At 40.0% G+C, this 23,358-nt stretch overlaps 3 protein-coding genes across 3 annotated transcripts in view; 1 reads left to right on the forward strand and 2 right to left on the reverse strand.

Annotated features, from left to right (window-relative positions):
- LOC136256655 (DEP domain-containing protein 1B-like) overlaps nucleotides 1-13,574 on the reverse strand; it is a 15,613-nt gene extending 2,039 nt beyond the window's left edge. The window contains exons 1-5 of the mRNA XM_066049634.1: nucleotides 13,477-13,574; nucleotides 12,136-12,677; nucleotides 9,585-9,751; nucleotides 3,403-3,689; nucleotides 610-741 (exon numbers count right to left, since the gene is read on the reverse strand). Coding sequence (XP_065905706.1) covers nucleotides 610-741; nucleotides 3,403-3,689; nucleotides 9,585-9,751; nucleotides 12,136-12,677; nucleotides 13,477-13,512 — 1,164 coding nt within the window. The 5' untranslated portion in view covers nucleotides 13,513-13,574. The remainder of the gene's footprint in view (nucleotides 1-609; nucleotides 742-3,402; nucleotides 3,690-9,584; nucleotides 9,752-12,135; nucleotides 12,678-13,476) is intronic.
- Nucleotides 13,483-15,150, forward strand: LOC136256657 (protein Asterix-like). Its single transcript, XM_066049636.1, has 4 exons — nucleotides 13,483-13,643; nucleotides 13,698-13,821; nucleotides 14,895-14,992; nucleotides 15,039-15,150. The coding sequence occupies exons 2-4, from the start codon at nucleotides 13,702-13,704 to the stop codon at nucleotides 15,100-15,102; spliced, it is 282 nt and encodes a 93-aa protein (XP_065905708.1). The 5' UTR covers nucleotides 13,483-13,643; nucleotides 13,698-13,701; the 3' UTR covers nucleotides 15,103-15,150.
- Nucleotides 15,151-15,422: 272 nt separating this feature from the next.
- Nucleotides 15,423-17,432, reverse strand: LOC136255884 (uncharacterized). Its single transcript, XM_066048785.1, has 2 exons — nucleotides 17,184-17,432; nucleotides 15,423-16,505 (listed from the first exon to the last, which is right to left on the reverse strand). Exons 1-2 carry the CDS (start codon nucleotides 17,362-17,364, stop codon nucleotides 15,643-15,645), a joined length of 1,044 nt encoding a protein of 347 aa, XP_065904857.1. The 5' UTR covers nucleotides 17,365-17,432; the 3' UTR covers nucleotides 15,423-15,642.
- Nucleotides 17,433-23,358: the final 5,926 nt, after the last annotated feature.

Consider the following 23,358-nt stretch of genomic DNA (forward strand, 5'->3'; position numbering starts at 1 on the left):
GCATTTGCTATGCTTGATACCGGTATAGCAAAGTTGTAATGACAAAATGTTTTTATACATACCTTTCACCACAATGGCAGTATCAGTGTAGTACATATCAACGTAGTATAGGATAGTACAGTCAAGGTAATTACGTAATATATACCATAGCATGATTGCTCTAATAGAGTATTTTAAAATGTGCATAGTTCAGTGGGCCTACAAAAACAGTTTGAAGTTTCAAAGCTCTGCTTTACCCCTCCAAAGCTTTATTGCCATGGATACAAACATGTAAACTATTTGCACAGGAATTACTCCTTGTGGCAGCTGCCCAATAATTTTCTTGGTAATAGTTGTACTACAGTTACGTATGACAAAGTGTAGGGGCCTGTACTACATAACAACCATCATTATGTTCATTATTATTGACACAATATTAGCAACAAAGCCTAAGTAACACTTTCAAGTACAATCGCTTCAGCCCTAATGCACATATCAAAATTTGCAGTCTGAATTCCATAGCTACAAAGGAACAGTTGTGAATCGCAACAGTTGTGAATCGCAACACTTCTCCACATCCTGGTACAAGGACCTAAGCATTCATGGAAACAGGTTAGTTAGTTTACTTACATCAAATAGTTCAGAGTGGTGATCCATCATAAACCAGATCAGGGTCTTTATGATTGGCTGATGTGAATCAGTTTTATCTGATGGTTTACCCTTATTTGGTCGTAGGATCACTGGAGCCAAAGTAGACACCACCTGTATAAACATGCATGTAATAATCATAGGTCTGTAAATTTGCATTGTATGTGTGTATGTGTGTCTGTGTGTGCGTATGCAGTTATACCTCCCCATGGTGTCTGATGGGCAACAGCTTTGCTAGCTAACATAACTGGTATGCAGTGCTTCTTTGTGGGGTGATTTGTTCTGACTTGTCAGTACCCACACAAAAGTATTGTGTTCTGTGTCTTGCAAAGCCCTTAGTGTGTTCCTTTAATTTGCATGATTATGATTATGATCAAGAATACCGAAAATATGGTTGCAAACTGATATATTCAGGGAGGTTACAACAAATAAGTTAAATGATAGTTTATCTAAAAACACTTTCAGATTGAGATTCTATAGTGTGCACAGGAGTTGAAGAACAGGTGGCCATTTAGGTGCTGCCGGTTGTTTTAACAACCAATGTCATTCCTGACTTAAAGTTGGTTGCTGGATATGTATTTGCTGAGGGTTCTGTTACTACTGCATCTATGAAAAGAGGAGTCCAAGTTGATCACAAGATAAATTTTGTAGTATAAGAGCTGGACCATTTTAACAAATATCACAGGAGTAAGTGAAAGAAACTGAATGGGTTGGCCAGGGAATATATGACGTAGATGGCTTTGTTATGGTGCATTCTGGGGAGGTCCTTGCCTAGTGGAGATGCTCCCACCTACCATTCATCTCAAGAACAAAATAAGTTATGATGATTTGTGTTGTACTTTCATTCAGTGAGTGAGGATGATGTATTGTGTTATGGGACTTCAATGCTAGAGTGGGGGCAGACACTTCAGACTTGAAGAAATTATCGTCTTCCCAAACAGGTGTTGCTTGGGCGGTTCCCTCGCCTCAGCCTCATCTGCCACATGAACCTAAACTTTGTTAGTGAGATAAGGTTAGGAAGAATCTGAAATATTTTCATATTGACGAGGGTGACTGGTATGTGGTAGCACAAAACAAAGATCAATGGAGGAAATTGTGCATAGAATCCCCTTTGATAACAACAGAACCTGTGCAGCAGCAGCAGAGATTGAAATGTAGTAGATGCTTTAGAAGCTCAAGACATGGCTAGACACAGGTGTGATGATGTCAGATCCAAATGCACAGCAAGGAGCAGCAACAGTGTCTTCATATGTTCTAATTGCCATTGAAAATTGCCATTGAACATTTAGATGTTGCCAGGATTTGTTGAGGCAAAAGTGTATGCAAGTTTGTGGCATTGATGATTGATTGCATCTGCCTGCACATACACGCATGCGCACACACACCTGAACTTGAATGAAGATCACTGTCTCATGGCGATATCTTTGTTCTATATACCAGATGAGTGTGTCTGTGTGTGTTTGTGTGTGCGTGTGTGTGTGTGTATGTGTGTGTGTGTGTGTGTGTGTGTGTGTGTGTGTGTGTGTGTGTGTGTGTGTGTGTGTGTGTGTGTGTGTGTGTGTGTGTGTGTGTGTGTGTGAGGACTGAGGAGAAGGCCAAAGAGTGAGGGGCTGGAGGTCAGGGAAAACTTCAGTTTCATAAGCTCTGAGATAGTTTAGTTTCAGTACATAATTAATTGTCTATGCATGTACTTACAGCTACAAATTAAAATATGTGATTAGCAGCTCTATTTGAATATCTCATGCTTTTGTAACAAGCCCTGTGCATGGAATAGTAAAAGTGGGGGCTCATGTCCCTTCCTTGTTTTCGCTGCATGCATAGTACACTAGATCAGTTTGTTTATTGTCAATGCACCCAATGATGGAATAACTAAACAACTTTAACATAGACACTGTATGGTTGCAAAGGGTTTACCAACTCACTTGACTGCACTACTGGACGCAAAGTGTTTGTTTTTGCTTGTTTGCTTGTTTTGTTGCCTTTTATAGCCAGACTTAACTACAGATAGTTATGAAATCAACACACTTCACCAGGGCCATGAGCCTTAGGACTTGCACATTATTTACAAAACTCACATAGTTCATGCAAGCGTTCTGCAATGTTAACATTGCTAACATAGTTATCTATCCATCATCTCTAGTTTTCTTTCTTAGCACATATATACTGTCATAAAGTTTTGATCACTTTTGCACACCATGCAGATATATACATCGAAAGTTAGAAATGGCACCTAGCCATTTTAATACTCTGGTTGATTTGCAGTTTGCAATGCATTTCTCCATGAATATGAATCCAATAGTGTGCATGGAGAAGCAGTTATCTGGCTATAGCTGTTAACAATGATCATTTTGATTTGAGTATGAAATCTTGCTATAGCTAGTAAACAGATATTAAAAATTAGACTATAGTTTGTTGTGTGTGCCTCCAAGACTGCATTTTTCTATGGAATGGTAAGCTGTTCTAATAGAGCATTCATCAATTTGACTGATAATCACAGATTGAAGATCAAATGTCTGCAGTACCATTATAGCAATACGGGTAAACATCATAATTATTGTTAAAGTGTCTTGATGGCAGCTGGATATATAAATTATACTGTAATAGCCATTTTTGTATTGTATTACGGTCCCCTGTTGTTGTAGTCACCCAGCTAACATGTGAAAGTAGAACCCCCCCTTGAGAAATCTGATAACGGCCCTGTGAAATTTTGTTGCATCTCTATACTATTGTGTTCCACACTAAAGAAATTGCTTAGAAAGTGTCATTACTGCTCACCTCACTATCTAACTCAAGCTCTTGGTTATGACAGACACTCCACATAAATCTCAACAAGGTTTGAAGCGTTGCCCTGGCAACTTTGGATAACAATAAACAGCAGAGTTGGGTGGCTTCTACTGCAGAGTGTAGACCTCCAGCCATTCCCCTGGTAACCAGGTTACCAACAGCAACATGTAGTTCATACAAGCTCAGTGGAATGATTGGCTCTTTTAAATGTAGTAAATAATCAGACAACTTGGACCACACCACTTGTTCAAATCCATCACACATTGAACTTGGTGTAACTGTAGTGGTAAATGCACATGTGTAAATATACAATATGTACATACTATATAATGTATAGTGGGAATCATAAAGATTTGCACTTTTCCACCAAAAAATCAGTGTCACCTAAAAACCAATTCTGTAGAAACTTGTTAGAAGTGTTTCGGATCACTCTGAGGGTACATTAGGAATATGGAATATACAGGATAGCTGTAAGATGATTACTTTGCTTACTAGTACATACTTAACTACTATATAGAGGATCACATATGTTGTACTATTATGTACACCATTCTTCCCTGAAGTTAAGAGTTTAATACAAGGCAGCGTTGAAACCGGGTCACTACTGCTGACCCGGATGACCCACTGACCCGGATAGCAATCCGGGTCAGACCCGGATTTGACCCGGATTAATTAAAGCCGAGGCGTGCGATAAGAGCTATGTTTCGGCTAGTCTCGAGCGAGCGAACGAGACTACGTTTTGAGCGTTCGATTCGTGTTGAGTAAATATTGCAACTTCAGCCTAGCTGTAGGTTGAAGACCAAAAAAAAAAAAAGGTCATCACCTACTAAAAATAGCTACCCCTCAGGCTGAGCGTATGTTGGTAGCGCGATAAGTGGGCGTGGCTCACGAAAGAGCTACGCGATAGCGTTTATGAATTTCCACGTCGTCAAACGAACAATTTCGTGTCTCACGTGATCCAATCCAGGTCAGACCCGGATAATTTGTAAACCGGGTCAGACCCGGAGAAAATGTGACCCGGTTGACCCGACCCGGTTTCAACGCTGATACAAGGGTAAGGAAATTTAAGAGCCACCTGAAGTGCAAAATTAATACTTTAAATTTATCTTGTTATTATAATTTTTGCACACACAATACATACACACATGCAAAAGGAATGTGTACTTGCACAGATCAAGACACACGGTAGTGTGTCGTGCGGCCCAAGAAGCCGGCGTGCCACCCGTGAGTATATTAACAGGAAGAAAGAAAACGCAATTTTCACACCTATGTAGCTCTGTGATCCCTTATCCGATTGGAACCAAATTTGCTAGAGAGGTGCCGGCCAGTAAGGGGAGTCTACACACCAAATTTGAAGAAAATCGCTCCAGCCATTTCCGAGATACGAGCGAACAAAATATCGTTTTAATTTCTTCGTTTTTTTCTTCTTCATTTCGCACACTTCGCAAAATCCGCCATAAAACACGAATGCGTGCTCGGATCGGGCTGAAATTTGGCACACTTAAAGGGCTCATTAAGGCGGATCTTCGTACCAACTTTGGTAGGAATCCGATGAACATTCACGGAGTTACGACCGATTATTTGCGTAAAATAAGGTCGAAGGTCTGTCACGCCTACAGGATAAACTCCTTTGAGGAATCAGTTGAAAATTGATATATAGATGGAGCAACCATCGTAGGAGTGCCTTTTTGTGGTTTGAAAGGAATCGGGATAAAGACCACGGAGATATGACACAAAACCCGACCTGTGTCAAAATTACGCAATCGATTTTTATGAATAAAAAACTATTAGTTTTCGTGTCTACCAGGCAAACCGCTTAGAGCAATGAGCTGAAAATCAGTATGTAGCTGGAATAATCATCATAGAAAGTCCTTGCAGTAGTAGAGAAGAATCGGATTACAAACCACTGAGTTATGATTCGAAAGGCAACTACGTGTAGCAAATGCGAGATCGAGATACTCTAATAGAACAGTCACCCTAATAAAGCATTCAGCTGCATTTATAATTTACTCAATTATATTACATTGCAAATTATTCTGTAGGGAATTCAGTTACAAACAAGTCACCCTGTAGTCAGATCAGCCAGAAGAAGGTACCTAATAGAGAGTTCAGCTACAAAGAAACCATCATGTAGAGAGTTCAGCTCAAACAAATTGCCCTGTAGAGAGATCAGCTAGAAGAAGTTACCTTGTAGAGAGTTCAGTTACAAAGAAGCAATCATGCAAAGTGTTCAGCTACAAACAAATCACCCAGTAGAAAGTTCCGCTATGAACAGATCACACTGTAGAGAGTTCAGTTAGAAGCAAGTCATGTTATAGAGAGATCAGCTAGAAGAAGTAACCTTGTAGAGAGTTCAGCTACAAAGAAACCACCATGTAAGAGAGTTCAGCTGCAAACAAATCACCTGTAGAGAGTTCAGCAGGAACAAGTCACCCTGTACAGAGATCAGCTAGAAACAAGTCACCCTGTAGAGAATTCAGCTACAAACAAATCACCCTGTAGAAAGATCAGGTAGAAGAAGTTACCTTGTAGAGAGTTCAGCTGCAAACAAATCCCCTGTAGAGAGTTCAGCTAGAAACAAGTCACCCTGTAGAGAGATCAGCTAGAAACAAGTCACCCTGTAGAGAGTTCAGCTAGAAGAAGTCGCACTGTAGAGAGTTCAGCTACAAAGAAACTACCATGTAGAGAGTTCAGCTGCAAACAAATCACCCTGTAGAGAACTCAGCTACAAACAAATCGCCCTGTAGAAAGATCATCTAGAAGAAGTTACCTTGTAGGGAGTTCAGCTACAAACAGATCAATCTGTAGAGAGTTCAGCTACAAACAAATCACACTGTAGAGAGTTCAGTTACAAAGAAACCACAATGTAGAGAGTTCAACTGCAAAAAAATCAGTCACTCTGTAGAGAGTTCAGCTAGAAGAAGTCACCTTGTAGAGAGTTCAGCTGCAAATAAATCACCCTGTAGAGAATTCAGCTACAAACAAATCACCCTGTAGAAAGATCAGCTAGAAGAAGTTACCTTGTAGAGAATTCAGCTACAAAGAAACCACCATGTAGAGAGTTCAGCTGCAAACAAATCACCTGTAGAGAGTTCAGCTAGAAACAAGTCACCCTGTAGAGAGATCAGCTAGAAACAAGTCACCCTGTAGAGAGTTCAGCTAGAAGAAGTCACATTGCAGAGAGTTCAGCTACAAAGAAACTACCATGTAGAGAGTTCAGCTGCAAACAAACACCCTGTAGAGAACTCAACTACAAACAAATCGCCCTGTAGATAGATCAGCTAGAAGAAGTTACCTTGTAGGGAGTTCAGCTACAAACAAATCACCCTGTAGAGAGTTCAGCTACAATGAAATCATCATGTAGAGAGTTCAGCTGCAAACAAATCATCCTGTAGAGAGTTCAGCTATGAAAAGATCACCCTTTAGAGAGTTCAGCTAGAATAAGTCACCTTTTAGAGAGTTCAGCTACAAAGCTACCACCATGTAGAGAGTTCAGCTGCAAAAAAATCAATCACTCTGTAGAGAGTTCAGCTAGAAGAAGTCACCTTGTAGAGAGTTCAGCTGCAAATAAATCACCCTGTAGAGAATTCAGCTACAAACAAATCACCCTGTAGAAAGATCAGCTAGAAGAAGTTACCTTGTAGAAAGTTCAGCTACAAAGAAACCAGAGTTCAGCTGCAAACAAATCACCTGTAAAGAGTTCAGCTAGAAACAAGTCACCCTGTAGAGAGATCAACTAGAAACAAGTCACCCTGTAGAGAGTTCAGCTAGAAGAAGTCACATTGTAGACAGTTCAGTTACAATGAAACTCCCATGTAGAGAGTTCAGCTGCAAACAAATCACCCTGTAGAGAACTCAGCTACAAACAAATATGCCCTGTAAAAAGATCAGCTAGAAGAAGTTACCTTGTAGAGAGTTCAGCTACAACAAAACCATCATGTAGAGAGTTCAGCTACAAACAAATCACCTGTAGAGAGTTCAGCTAGAAACAAGTCACCCTGTAGAGAGATCAGCTAGAAAACAAGTCACCTTGTAGAGAGTTCAGCTAGAAGAAGTCACATTGTAGAGAATTCAGCTACAAAGAAACTACCATGTAGAGAGTTCAGCTGCAAACAAATCACCCTGTAGAAAGTTCAGCTATGAACAGATCACCCTACAGAGAGATCAGCTAGAAACAAGTCACCCTGTAGAGAGTTCAGCTAGAAGAAATTACCTTGTAGAGAGTTCAGCTACAAAGAAACCACCATGTAGAGAGTTCAGCTGCAAACAAATCACCCAGTAGAAAGTTCAGCTATGAACAGATCACCCTGTTGAGAGTTCAGTTAGAAACAAGTCATCCTGTAGAGAGATCACCTAGAAGTATCACCTTGTAGAGAGTTCAGCTACAAACAAATCACCTGTAGGGATTTCAGCTACAAACAAATCACCCTGTAGAGAGTTCAGCTACAAAGAAATCATCATGTAGAGAGTTCAGCTGCAAACAAATCATCCTGTAGAGAGTTCAGCTATGAAAAGATTACCCTGTAGATAGTTCAGCTATAAGAAGTCACCTTTTAGAGAGTTCAGCTACAAAGCAACCACCATGTAGAGAGTTCAGCTGCAAACAAATCACCCTGTAGAGAATTCAGCTACAAACAAATCTCCATGTAGAGAGACCAGCTAGAAACAAGTCACCCTGTAGACAGATCAGCTAGAAGAAGTTGCCTTGTAGAGAGTTCAGCTGCAAACAAATCACCCTGTAGAGAATTCAACTACAAACAGATAACCCTGCAGAGAGTTCAGCTAGAGTCAAGTCACCCTGTAGAGAGAATCCAGTAAAGAGTTCATCTACGTACAAGCATATCACCCTGTAGAGAGTTCAGCTACATTTCAAGTCACCCAGTAGAGAGATCAGCTGCAAATTATCCTGTGGGGATTAATTGACATGTAATAAATATATGCAAGTGTTCATAATAAAATGAACTCTTGATATATGCATTATGTATATATTGTGTACATTTACTGATAAAATCAGTAAAGTATTTATAAAATCTGCTTCATCTTTTTCTTTTTCCTGTGGTAAAGAAAATATATAGGTTAAAAAGCCCCAAAGCTGGCCATAGGCCGGCTTTGGGGTATACAAATACAAAAAGAAGTGAAATCTAATCAAAAACAGCCAAGCTGTAAAAAAAGGTGTGCGGCCCTTGAAAAGGCTATGGTGAAAAAAGATGTGAAATCCAAGGTGGCGGCCAAGAAATGGCTGTGATGGTAGGTTAATGGTAAAAATTTTAATAACGACAATTCAGGTGAATTTTGTGCCAATTGACCAAGCGGCACCAAATTCACCTGAATTGTCGTTATTAAATTTTTTACCATTAACCTACCATCACAGCCATTTCTTGTCCGCCACCTTGGATTTCACATCTTTTTTCACCATAGCCTTTTCAAGGGCCGCACTCCTTTTTTTACAGCTTGGCTGTTTTTGATTAGATTATACATTACATTCACAAGTATACATCACCCAGGGGATTAAATGTCCACTAATATATCTTCAGGTGTAGGCGACCTCCTTTTTGCAACAGTATTATGACTGGTGAACCTGCGCATACTGCACTAGAAGAAGAACGGTGGCAGATGTATTGTTTTCACCTGAATGCAATCCCCAATTATCAATTACTGAAATAAGAAAGTGGTCATTGCGTTTCGTTTCAGCTATGTTCAGCCAGTTACCTAGCATTACAAACAAAGAATACTACGAAGAGGACAATCCAGTTACAATGGAAAACTCAGATGATTCCCGTTACAAATATACTGTAGGGAAGCCATCACATGGCATTAGTTGAACATCAATTGCACTGTTAGCAAAGATAAATAAGGAGGACACAGGTAAGTCCATGAACATGTATTGTACATGCTAAAAGGCACCAGTTGGGCTAAAGGAATGTCAAGCACACACTTGTCTGAAGGCATATGCATCAGTCAGTCAGGCAGTCAATCAGTCAGCAGCAAATTCCACTAAATTTTTTTATAGCAACCTATTGGAAGCATTTCAGGTTGTACTGGAAGCACTTGGTTATACCTAAGCAGTACTGCCAGGGTGCCATGAAGGTATTGTAAGGCTAGTTTTGGGGTGATATTTATGGCCAGAAAAAGCACAAACCATAATCCCTAATATATAGTATCATTTTACTTACAGTTTTCCAAGTACTTCATAGCTGTTAACACATTTTGCGGCAGGTCACAAGGTATTATGAGATGTTGCTTCTTGTTACTAGGAGACATTATTTCAGCAAGATCACATGAGCTCAAATCATGTGATCTCAACATGTCCAACATTGGTAAGTCAACCAACTGGAGTAATCTGTAAGTGGATCACATGGTTAAATATTATGATGGTTAGCAGTTACCATGTAATATAAGCCTGGATACAATTGTATGATGTTAAAATAGGGAAACAAGAGTTATTAATTATTAAGCTATCCCTACTTGAAATGTGGTGCATGTACCATGTATGTTACATACAATTTCCTAAGACTTGCATGGCCTCCTAAACACTCATGTTGTCAATCTGTTGTAAGTGCATGTTTCATGTAACATGCATGGATTTTGGACATTTTTCCTACATGCTATATAAATGCATCATACAGTATGATAGTATTGTATAGTAGGGACCACAAAGGAGTAGGCATGGCCCACGAAATAACATCACCCAAAAATCAGCCTCAATTTTCCCTGACGACGATGAGGCAGTATTGGTTAGGTAAAACTAAGCCCAAACAAGCTTTCAGATCGACCCGAAACGCTTTCAACAAGTTGCTACAGAATTTTAAAAATAATTTATTTAACAGAATTTTCTACTGACTGCCTGACTGCCTGACTGACTGACTGACTGACTGACTGATGCCTTCAGACAAGTGTAACTAATTTTTTCACTGTTTGATGTCGCTTTGGCCCAATAGGGACCTGTATACTGCAGTACGTACCATGCATTCTTCATGGACTTACCAAGTGTCCTCCTTTGTGTCCCATTCATCTTTGCTGACAGTGAAAAGTGTCGATATGGCGATAGCATGTGATGGCTTCCCTTTGTAACGGAAATCGTCTGTATTTTTCATAGTGGTTGTTTTGATTGCAGGGGTGCTTTTCGAACAGTTCTCGATTTGTACTGCTGTGTAACGAGTTGAACACAGCCGACAACAAAGTGTAATGGGTACTTCACTTTTCAGACGATAATTGATATAACTGGGGCATGCGGCACTGGTATGCATGGATTGCAGAGATGCTTTTCGAATAGTTCTAGATCTGAAACGCTGTGTAATGTGTTGAACATAGCTGACAATGAAGCATAATGGATACTTCACTTTTCAGATGATAATTGATGTAGCTGGGGTGTGGCACCATTTCAGATGCGGTATGCGTGGGTTCACCAGTCATAATAATAATATTTACAAAAAAAGTTAACAAACAAGTACACAGAAAAATTTGGATTTTTCAACTAGAGTAGGGACCATAGCACATTGATAAAAAGTACTGAAACAAGGTGGAGTAGTGCATAACATTAAATCACAGTAAAACAATAAGAAGTGTTATATCCCTACTGTGCATTTCCATTATGGTATCTTGAGCACAGTAGGGATATAACGCTTCTTATTGTTTTACTGTGATTTAATATCATGCACTACTCCAGCTTGTTTCAGTACTTTTTATTGATGTGTGCTAGTTGAAAATTCCAAATTTTTCTGTGTACTTGTGTGATATAAATTCCAACACGCAGGTAACTTGTAACATGCATGTCAACATGTAATTTTGTTGGTGTCAAAAGCCAGCCAGCATACTAGTCTCGTGCCTAATGTGCAAACACTGTCTGGTGACAATGCTAAAGTTTCTTGGGCCCAGAAGTGCGATCCAGCTAAAATATTGGCTGGCCAATCAGAATCGAGGAGTTGTACAATAGCATGAATGTATTGGAAGTAGATGAAAAAGCAGAATATTTAAAGCCGTTTATTAGAAGTTACTCGATTATTCAAGACGTCTGTTGTCAAGTTGTTGTTTCCAGTCTCACCTTGTGAATCGTGACTCGATGTTTCACCAGAAATGATACGCTATCCTCTACTAATATGATAAATGAAGAAATCGCACTAATTAAATGCCCATTTTGAGTTTTACTTTATTCCTAGCCATTTTGGAATGGTTTTAAAACGATTATGCAACTCCTCAATTCTGATTGGCCGGCCAATATTGTGGCTGAATCGCACTTCCGGGCCCAAGAAACTTGAGCATGGGCACGAGACCATCAGCATACATGGTATAATGCCACTGACTCACCAACTAACTATTCCTCATTATATATAATCTGACCAACAAGTATAAGGTTTCATTGTGGGATGTGCAACACAACTGTACTATTAATCTTGTGCTCATGTCACTCTTACTGTAACATGCATGTCGTGTAGATTACAACTCATGCATCACTAAACATTCGTGTAGGAGCACAGTCACATGCATGTTACATAAACAACATTTCAAGTAGGGACAAGCATTTATTGTATTAAGTGTCACTGAGTCATCTAAGTAATGACTGTGTGCACACTTTGAGAACATGTATATTAGAGGAATGAAACTTTGTATGAAAGTTGTAATATTTTGCAAGGGCATAGTTAAGGAAGTAATGCATAGCTGACTGCTCTATTAGAGTCAGATATTCAATTAACTAACAGGTTTGATCCACTGCAACATTCAGCTCACCTGGCTATTATATGTTCCTGCCAAACCTTAGCAACAACAATTTGTGGTAAACTGTTAACAGGTTTTCCATTCATCTGATTGGTGTCAATCTCACCCAGCACACGCCTCCTCTTTCTCCCGGCTACAGCCGGAGATTGCAAGAAGTGACGATTTGTTATACAAAGAGAGTGGTCCTCTGACTGCACTGTTTTGTCACTACTTGTGCTACTGCTTGTGTCACAGCTTGCATCATCACCAAACAGGGTAGGTCTCCCAGTCACAAAATGATAAAGGTGTTTTCTGTCATCATGGAAAACTGTTGTAGTGCTAGCTACGCTTCTCACATCTTCAATAACATCAAACTTGACACACATGTCCAACAACTTCACTGCTTGTTGTCTGCTTAACTGACGACTGTTTTCTTTCAACATGTCAGTTTTGAGATTGCTTAGTAACCAGCCTGTGGCTTCCATGCCAGAGAAGCAGTCATTGTATCTCTTCATGTGTAACAGATGTCGTCGCCGTGGTATCCCATGACGAAACTGACTGATTATTTCCTGCCACTAGAGATAACATGTGTTACAACAAGCAATAATGTACATAATATATGTGAACATCTAGTATACAACTAAGAGGCCTACTACGTACTTACTGGAAATCCAATAGGGTATACCAAAGGTATGCACTGTTGCAGGCATATTTGGAATTCCTAGAAAGAAGACTCTAAACAATCAGCAGGTACATTTAGAAATCTCTGTTGCTTTGATGTGGTCTAACAAGCTATGCTTTGACCAAAGTTTAGTATTCGGTTTACAGTGGCGGATTTAGGGGGGTTTCAAGGTTTCCACGGAAACCCCCTTTGAAAAATGATTGCGTAACAATTAAATGTTTTAATTATCGCGGCGTGCGCCTCAATCGAGATACTCTAATAGAACAGTCACAGTAGCTAGTGAAGTAGTGTGTATAAAGTATTTTATGTACTATCAGTAGGCTGTGACCTTTTTTTTTTTTGGTCTCACCTTACCAAACCAGACGATGTAGTGCAAACTTTTGCGTATCTCATGTCAGTGTATATCTCCACCTTCTAAACTGGAAACCCCCTTTATAAATTCCTAGATCCGCCACTGGTTTAGTATCTAACAGAGCTAATGCTGCTAAAACTTCGTTTATACATGCCACAGATTGCAATTGCCAACATCTATTTCCCAACAGTTGCAAATAGCTCAGTGCATAGATAATGTTCAGCTCGATGTTCAGTGACCACAATTATGTTGATCGTTGGGTTTTTCCCCACTAGCAGCAAAAGCAAGCGCGCACAAACACAATTAATACGATAGACACTACTTGCACATTTAAACTTACCGCGTAAGTGGCTTTAAACATGCTACCGGTTTCCATCTGGGTTAGTGGTGCGTTGCTATGTAACCAGTGTTTGGTTGTTGTGGTGCATTAAATAGATCGGTAAGATATTCTAATAGATTGGGTCAGTGTCGAGAGCGAGGTTGCGTAGAAGCAGTGTATCTGTCGAGGTTAACCCGTACATCTGTAAGTTAGTATCATAGTTACTTTATTGCCATTTTTAGTATAATGGCGGCTGATCCAAAGAGAGCTAAGAGGCTGGACAAGACACTTATTCCACCAGCAGTGACCACTGAATATGTTAATGCTATTGGAATGATGTTCAGTCTTGCTGCTCTGTTGTTAAGGGTGAGTGGTACACGATATGTTGTACAGTTGCTCACAAGTACTATAATCTCGTGCCCAGACAGGTTTTTTTTTTTGCATTTGGGTGGGGGAATGGCTCTCCTAGGGTAGTTTATATCTGTAACTACCCTTACTTCCCAAGCCATGTTCAACTTGATTAGTTGTTTTACAAGGGGCTGACACACAGGTACTCACTGTAGGTAGATATGTAACCGCAGTCAAAGTGAAGGGTCAAGGACACCAAATTCGTGCCAAGTTAATGGTCAAGGGCAACCCACAATCAATGTGTACTGAAATATCGTTGCTAAGTCACAGGTCAAAGATTGAAAAAGGCTCTTAGTCCAAGTTCACAGCAAAATTTTAGCGGGTCAAGACTTTCACGCTTTTCATATGGTCAGGTTGAACCCATTGGGTTAACACATTCATACGAGCTTCTTAACCCAGGTTGAACCTCAAAGTCATAAAATATCATAAGCGGGTTCAACTCTACAAAGCAGTATTGGGTTGAACAGGTCTGCAAAGTAAAAGTGAGTTGCAGTTTTGGGTGAATGCATGAAAAGTGCTTAGAAGACATTATCACTCAATGAATACCATCATCTGATGATTGCTTGTGAACAGAAACTGGGTTGAACCTAAACCTGGCACTTTTGAGTGTCTATGTAAAAATAGTGTTGTTTGACTGCAGTCACAGATCTACCCCATAATGCATAGCTACGTGACACCCAGGCAATTTTTTTTTAGTATATAGGGTTGGTAGATTGGCATATAATAAAAATATTGACAGAAAGCAGGACAAAAGAATACAAAATAAGGGTCAACTCATTTGTAGTCATAGCGTGTTTCTGGGCTATGTTTTAAAGAAGATATTTGCAGGTAAGCAGTAGTTAAATGCATTGTGCTCAGAGTTATCCCACTTATGAAAATTTATTTTTATTTTTCCATGAAAAAGTTGGGTTGGTTTCTGCCTGTGAAACAACTAATCACTTATCAATGAATGCACATTTGGTCTTTAAATGTCACTTCAATATCTGGTAGAGCTGTTGACTATAGTTCACAACATGTACTTCTTGTTCCAGTGGAAGTGGTCAGCTTGGATTGGTGTGTTCTGTTCGCTGGTCCACTTGACCAACTCAGCATCTAGTGATGATCGTACTCAAATCTTGAGTCTGTTCATGTGAGTGATAATGTCATGTGAGATCATGTGATCTACCCATCTACAGGTTGTCCACATCATCACTAGTAATGGTCTACATGCAGAACCCTGCACCCATGAGTGTGGGATGAACTGGTCTAGTGTGTGTATATTTGATGGAATATGAATTTAGTAGAATACTTTATGATTGGGGTATCTAACTGGGCCTGTACTAATAGGACAGTTAGAGTTAAAAATTGAGAACTGAGACTACCACGTTCATGGGTGTTGTGTGTTTGTGACAGTGATAGAGATGGGTCAAGTTACGTAACTAGGTGTGTCCCACAGTCAGCCTTCCTGTATACTGTGGCATATATATATATCAGTGTCATGGAAATGTTAAGTATACTGAGACCTTCATTGAGTTGGTTAAGACCATTAATTGGCAACATTTACTAGTCTGCATGCATTATCGAGTGAATTATTATGTTGAAATGAGTAATTCAGTGTTGTGACAATATTCCACAATAGCATAACAGTACGGTTGGATGACTATCCAATTCCCTGGACCAAGTTTTGAAAATAACAAATCACTTCAGCTGCCCAACACAACACTGATTATTATTGATCACTCTGAATAATATACAAGTACATACGCACACACACACACACACACAGTGTATATGGGAATATTAAAATCGGTCAGTGTACAGGAATAAAAATTTGTCAAATAATTTAAGAATGTCTTTGCTGTCACAGTGACCAGTATATCGATACATAAAACCATAGTGTAGTTGTGTTTCAATGTTGGTTGTTGCTATGGCAGCAAACCACACCCTGTTGCACATTAGTGATGGATACACAATGCTCACATGATCACCTGGATTGTAGTGACACACCCCCTGAATCATGTGACACAATAAGGGAACAAAGAGTTTGTTGTCATTACAACCATGCTCATGTGATCCAGCATATTCAACTATTTCCACCTTAACATTTTCCCCATGTTTACTAATCAATTTAATTCCCATATAAGCCAGCATGGTATGGGGATCCCCCTCTATTGTTACTCCCATAGTATATACACAACCAAAACACATTCCCTCCACTAACTTGGGCACAATATTCCAATACTCCTTACTACGATACAAAGGACCAGTAAACTTGTTGTAGTAGTTCTTGTGTATTTCAGCCATCTGGTCTAGTTGTGTGTTAGTGAAGTGACAATGGAGGATCTTGTGATCCTGTTGATGATGCAATGGTGGGAGTGTTATGGTCACATGATCCTCTTGTAATGGTACATGTACGTAGCCACACTTCTCATAGAATGGCCACAACTGTGACTTGCTGCAGTGTAATCCAGCTATCTTTGCTCCCAGTACATCTTCTGCATGTGGTAGTGCACAGTTCATTACATGGAGAGCATAGCCTTGTCTGAGGTGGGCTGGACTGGTAGCTACATTAGCAATTCCTGCCAACTTTTCACATGTGCCATTTAACCACATCTCCTTACGTGATACATGTACTGTACTAACCCAGCAACCAGTCGTATCTTCTGTAATAGTATAATGCACTTATCAATGTTAAACTCCTACCCCCCAGTACAGGCTATGTGGGGATTTGACAATTTGCAAAGGCAAATTTAAAGCCCCACTGCTGGGGTGTAGCCAGTTGTCTGATCCCTTACCAACCCCCCACTAATACTAGCGCAATTTACTAACGATTCACCTCAAGTACATGTAGGCTGTGGCCTGCACACAAGCTTGTACTCATTTGTCAGTTTAATGCACCTATCAATGTATTGCCCCCCCCCCCCCCCCCCCCCCCTTGGGAATATATGGGGCTATAGTGGGGATTTGACACAGTCGAATGTCAAATGCGCCATAGTAGGGCAAATCTATCGTGTCAAATCCCCACCGTTGGCCCCAGTTGCAACGCAGGATTTACTCGGGATTTGACATAGCGAAGAAAGTTACATTAAAAAATATTTGTGAGCTTAATGAACAATCGTCAAATGCCCCATAGTGGGGCAGCAGATGTGTCAATTCCCCCTGTAAAGCCCCACTTATGCCCGAGGGAGGGGGTGGTGGGGCAATACATTGATAGGTGCATAAAGCTAGGAGTCAAAAGCCCCACTACTGGGAGCAAATTTGTTTTGTTAATCCCCCTACTTAGCCCGGTACTGATGAAGGTGCATAACTACCAGTGACGTGAATTATGTCAAATAACGTACCTAGTAACAAGATATCACCACAGTGGAAGTCGGTGTCGTTGTTGAGTTTTTTCTGGAAAACTTTCAGCATGTTTGGACCTTTCTCAGCAAATGCTTCAGCAAGAAACTGCAGCCAAGCATCTATCTCGCCTGGCTTCAACTGGTGGACTCTTCCATCTGCTATAAACGTTTTTCTATTCATTGCGTACGTCGAACTTGAGTTTAGGATCCCCTCCTGCAGGGCCTCTCTTGTCCCTTAATTACGCGCCAGGCGCCTGTTGTGGTGCGCGGAGAACATAGACATTGCTTCATTTCAAGCTGCACGAAAAAACCTTAGAAATACATAGCTTTGTTTTGAAATGTAGAGAAGTAGGTTTCTTTCAGGGACAGTTTCTCTGAAATTTTCGTGCAAATTCCGAAATCACGTGACACAGTCAGCTGCAGGCTGGAGACGAGACTGTGGCTAATTATCGTCGCAAATCAACAAGAAGGCTCTGTGAGTGAATTTGTCGTAGTTTTACATGTTTGTTTACTGTAACATATTAGGCAAGAGTTTCTACTGGTGATCTAAATAACACCAGCTGGTCGATGATATGATTGGAGCACTTCTTTTTCGTTTTGTGCAGTATCAGAGGTGCGAGAGCGTGATGTATATCGTTAGCATTATAATTTCTGTCAACAGGATCTCGCCAACCAGCCTGATAATTTTGGTCTTTTTCCCTACAAAGGACAATTTTAAAATACAGGCTGGCTGGCTGGCAAGATCATAGTCTCGTGTGGCACAGATCATAGGTGCAGGGGCTTATCGCTTTTAGTATAAGTGTAAAAGTTGGTCTGGTACATTTCTGGTAACAAAGTTATTTTTATTGTATATACCGGCTTTTTAATGCAGGTTATTATGTCCACATTAATGGCCTGTAGGCAACTACATGTGCCCACAGCCAAAGAAACATAGATACATACTAATCAATAAGGAGAGATATGGGTAGCAGCATAACTTTAGATTGGGAAGGGTGATCAGACCTAACTAGGATATAGCATATGACTCTGTGCCATCGGATCTTTCTATTGGGCTTAAAAGACACTTGTTGACATATATGCTGTTTGCCCAGGGGCGGATCAAGGGGGGGGCTGCCCCTTCAGAATTTTTGTATAGTGTTGCTCATTGAACATAGCTAGGCACTTTAGACATAATTCAAACATTTTTTATGCAGTTTATGACTATGTGTGTAATATAATAAATCTGTCTCTAGCAAATTATTACCCATATTGACATAGCACAAGGAGAACTAGGTGGGATAGAGCACCCTCTACATTTAGAAATTGAGATACTCTAATAGAACAGTCATTTACTCTAATAAAACGGTCAAGAGTAACATAATTATAAACCACTGTTTATCATTTTGAACAACTATAAACCTGTTCTAAATTGAGTTAATGACTCTATCCACACCCTAGTGACTATATTTAGAAGTTCTCTGGAGATGAAGCTGCACACCAAATGCCAGGATTATCTATATCCTTAAAGTTTTTGTGATGCTTGTGCAGGGAACCTTATAACATTTTTAACTTAATTTCAGCCAAAATAGCACCAAAATCATTCTCAAAAAGTCAAAATTTCTAAACTTTAGAGCTACTAACAGCTCAGTAGCTTCCAACATTGAATTTTCATTAGCATTTACCAATTTTAGTCAAAATTGCCACCAAATTCAATCTCACAATCTTAAGTTTTCAAAAATCATTAGGGAGCAGTTTACACTAATATTCTGGTTTTCATCTCAGTATCTTCCAATGTTTGAACTATCAACAAATTTCAGTCAAAATTGTCACCAGATTCAACCTCAGAATGTTAAATTTTCAAAATTTCTTAGGGAGCAGCTAAGGCGTTTACACTAATTCTGGTTTTTAACTTAGTATCTTCCAGTGTTTGAACTATCAACAAATTTCAGTCAAAATTGTCACCAAATTCAATCTCAGAATGTTAACTGATTTTTCAAAGTTTCTTAGGGAGCAGCCTAGGCCCAGGGGTGGATCCAGGATTTTTCAAGAGGGGGTTTCTGAGCTGGGTGGAGGGTAACCCCCCCTACAGTTTACATTATTCATATCAGCACATCCGACCTACGGCTGTACCAGGTATGTTACAGATCCAATTTTGGAAACTAATAGACTGCTCAGAAATTACCAAAAGTGGCAACCAAAAGTAGCCTTTTTGGCAACTTTTGATGGACCGCTCATAAATGCCAAAGATGGCAATTATGGGCAACTAGAAACTTGCCAGAATTGGCATCTTTCCTCCACAGCCCAAACTTTTTGAGCCAAAGTTGCCAAAACTGAAAGTTTCCAAAATTGGGAAGTATTGTTTTACTTTGAGCAACCACAACAAATGGTGCTCCAAAGCTACCAACTCTGGCAGTAATTGTATTTTACTTATAAAGACGATAAACTCATTAATTGTGGGATTTAGTTCAAGTTACCAGAAGTGGCAACTTTTGGATGCTGAGAAATTAGTGAGCAGTTCAATAGTTGCCAAACTTGGCAACTTTTGGTTGCCAGAAATTACCATTTTTGGCAATTTAGCTGTTTCTGGCAACTAAGCATATCATTTTTTATGCAATGCAAAGTTTGCAACCAAATTGGCAAGTTCTTAACTACACAGAATTATTATAGCTATTAGACACTTTTCAAGCTGGACAAAAGTTGCCAGAACTGAAATTGTTCTAAATTGGCATTGTCTGTGTTGCTTTTAACAACAACAAGATGGCCGGTGCTTAAGTGTTATCCCACTTTAATTATAATATGCAATAAATTTGTTGATTTAGTAATGCAAGTTAATCAGTTTCTTGCAATGTAGAAGATTTGAAGTTAAGATTGTCCTTATCACATCTGCTTCTTAATGACCCTTTTACACATACGCTTGGCCAAGGGTGTAAATTCCTTACATTGTTGGTTGTTGTTTTCTTCTTCTTGTACAATTTCATCATCAACCTCCTCTTCATTGTCTTATGATATACGTAGGAGATATAGTACCCTCTATTAATTTTGTTCTCTTCTCTCCCACTCTTCTTCAGCTTCCTCCTCATCATGACTTGGCACTTCCACAGAATTGCCATTTGAGCTATACCAACTCGATTGCCATTGCCATTGAGTTGTACTTTTATATAATAAAAATATTATTGTTCAGTTATTCGTAGATTTTAACTGCTTAAAATATGAGTGTGATCAACAAGCTACCGATGAAATGTACATATCTTATTTACTTGGTTAGATGCCTCACCTTCAATAGTAGCTGCTCACCTTCAATAGTAGCTGCTCACTTTTATATGGGCATATAGGTGGAGTCATTGTGGAATTGGGTTATATGTCGTTCTGAAATCGTCACACACTGTTAAAATAATTGCGGAAGACTGAACGTGCTTCGAAGTGCTGAAAAAAATCGGAGCTCGCACTGCTTCCTTTCACAAGTTCACAAGGCTTAGACTTGGATCCGACACAGCTGGGAAACAGCAGTGATCGATAAGATCGAGCCAGGTTAGCACTCGGGTTAATGGTAGCCAGTGCTCACAGCAGTGTAAAGGACACATCTGTCTAAGAAGCAGCTTGTGTGGATTTATACAGTGGGAACGGTTGTGCCTTCAGTGGCACCACAGTAGCTATATAGTACGAAGAACACCCAGCACGGTGTCGAGTAAAGGACACGTCTGTCAAAGAAGCAGCTTGTGTGGATTTATATGGTGGGAACGGTTGTGCCTTCAGTGGCACCACAGTAGCTAGTATGAAGAACAGCCAGCACAGTTTCGAATACAGACCCCACCCACATTACACGTAGCACAAAATAGATGTTTCTACAAGGAAGCTTACCCATTTAGGTCTTTAGTAAAGTCCATCCATTGTTCAACAGAAGATGAAAACAGCCTTAAAACACTCTAAAAACAGATGGGCACTAAACAGAATTTTCCATGATATTTCTGGACTTCTCCGTTCATTGTAGCAAACGTACGTACAACGTTAGATTCCATAATCGAATTGTTTTAGGCATTCCTATAAAATGAATAGAGTAGTTAACCACATGTTGGCCTGGGTGAGTGGTCACCCATTGCAGGCTATCAGCCTGAATATGCTTGGAGGGAGCATTGCAAATCAATGATCGAAAGTGAGATGTGTGATGCGTTAGGTCCTTCCGCTAGCAGGTCTCTAACCATTTAAGAACCTACCAGCAGGTCTCTTAGTGGATTTTAAAGACCTCATTATCCTCCAAAGATCAAAGCATATTATGCATGCCATTTTCTAACTTATGATAACTGGTATGTACATGTGTTAGCTAGTGTATGGAGTGGCCACAAACTGTAATAATAAAGCATTTATAGCTATACACAAGATGTGTACAGCATTTACAATTGCTTCTACCATATGGTAGGGTGTACGGTCAGTACAGAGAGCATTGTGGTATATAAGTTCACTCACAACACTGATGCTAAACCAAACAAAACCTCAGTAGAAGAGAATCAGTAGTGGAGTAGGATGATGAGGCTTTAATACGTGTCTTGAGGGGCTGTAAAAGCCTGTTATCACATAGTACAATAGTTAGTTAGTGTATAGTAGGGACCACAAAGGAGTAGGCATGGCCCACGGAATAGCATCACCTAAAAACCAGCCTCAATTTTACCTGACAACAATGAGGCAGTATTGGTTAGGTAAAACTAAGCCCAAACAAGTTTTCAGATCGGCCCGAACGCTTTCAACAAGTTACTACGGAATTTTTAAAAACTTATTTAATGGAATTTTCTACTGACTGACCGAATAACTGACTGATGCCTTCAGACAAGCGTAACTCGATAATGGTTAAGGCTACAGGCTTGATTTTTTCACTGTTCGACCTCGCTTCGGCCCGACAGGTGCCTTTTGGCATACCGCAGTACGTACAGTGCATTCTTCATGGACTTACCAGTGTCCTCCTTTGTGTCCCATTCATCTTTGCTGACAGTGAAAAGTGTCGACTTGGCAGTAGCACGTGATGGCTTCCCTTCGTAACGGAAAAGTCCGTATTTTTCATAGTGACTATTTTGATAGTAGAGGTGCTTTTAAACGGTTCGTTCTTGATTCGTACTGCTGTGTAATGGGTTAAACATAGCCGACAGCAAAGCGTAATGGATACTTCACTTTTCAGATGATAATTGATATAACTGGGACGCACGGCACCATTTCTTTCTTTCGGCATGCATGGATTGCAGAAGTGCTTTTCGAACAGTTCTTGATTCAAAATGCTGCGTAACGGGTTGAACATAGCTGACAATGGAGCATAATAGATACTTCACTTTTCAGACAATAATTGGGGCGCGCAGCGCCATTTCAGATGCGGTATGCATGGGTTCACCAGTCATAATAATTATTTACAAAAAAAAAATAACAAACAGGTACACAGAAAAATTTGGAATTTTTAACTAGAGTAGAGTCCATAGCACATTGATAAAAGGTACTGAAACAAGCTGGAGTAGTGCATGATATTTAATGTCTGTCAGGCGATATATAGCACCAAGATCATGATGAAGTGTGGAGGAAGGCCCCAGTGGTGCCATGCATAGGCGTGGGATATACTTTATCCCTAAGATGCATACTTATGCTTTAAATAGTAAAACATGCATTGACACTAAGGATAGCACATACCTGGCATTCTTTACTAATTGTTATCCGTTGGCTTAACAGATTCGAACTTACTCTTACCCCGGTTTGGGGGTAATCGGGAGTCCGTTAGGGCTCCCTGGTCACACCTGGGACCAAGTCACATCTGGCGTAAGTCTCACCCCAGATGGAATTAGGGGTCTCTATCAAATGGCAACTAAGGAGTTGGGTGGGAGGGAAACGACAGACAACGTGCTACGCTACGAGTAGTGCGCATGCATGATTAATTCTAATTATAGACCATGGTCAATAGCTCTAATTATAGATTATGCGCGGCTGCCACTGGTGCCTTCCTCCATTAACTCTGGTTAACACGGTCAACCTTCATTTAATGTCTGTCAGGCGTTATATAGCACTAAGATCATGATGAGGTGTGGAGGAAGGCCCCAGGGGTGCCGCACATAGGCATGGGATATACTTTATCCCTAAGACGCACACTTATGCTTTGAATAGTAAACATACATTAACACTAAAGTAGCACATACCTGGCATTCTTTACTAATTGTTATCCCTTGGCTTA

The sequence above is a fragment of the Dysidea avara genome, chromosome 5 (genome assembly GCF_963678975.1).
Source record: "Dysidea avara chromosome 5, odDysAvar1.4, whole genome shotgun sequence".
Classification (NCBI taxonomy): domain Eukaryota; kingdom Metazoa; phylum Porifera; class Demospongiae; order Dictyoceratida; family Dysideidae; genus Dysidea; species Dysidea avara.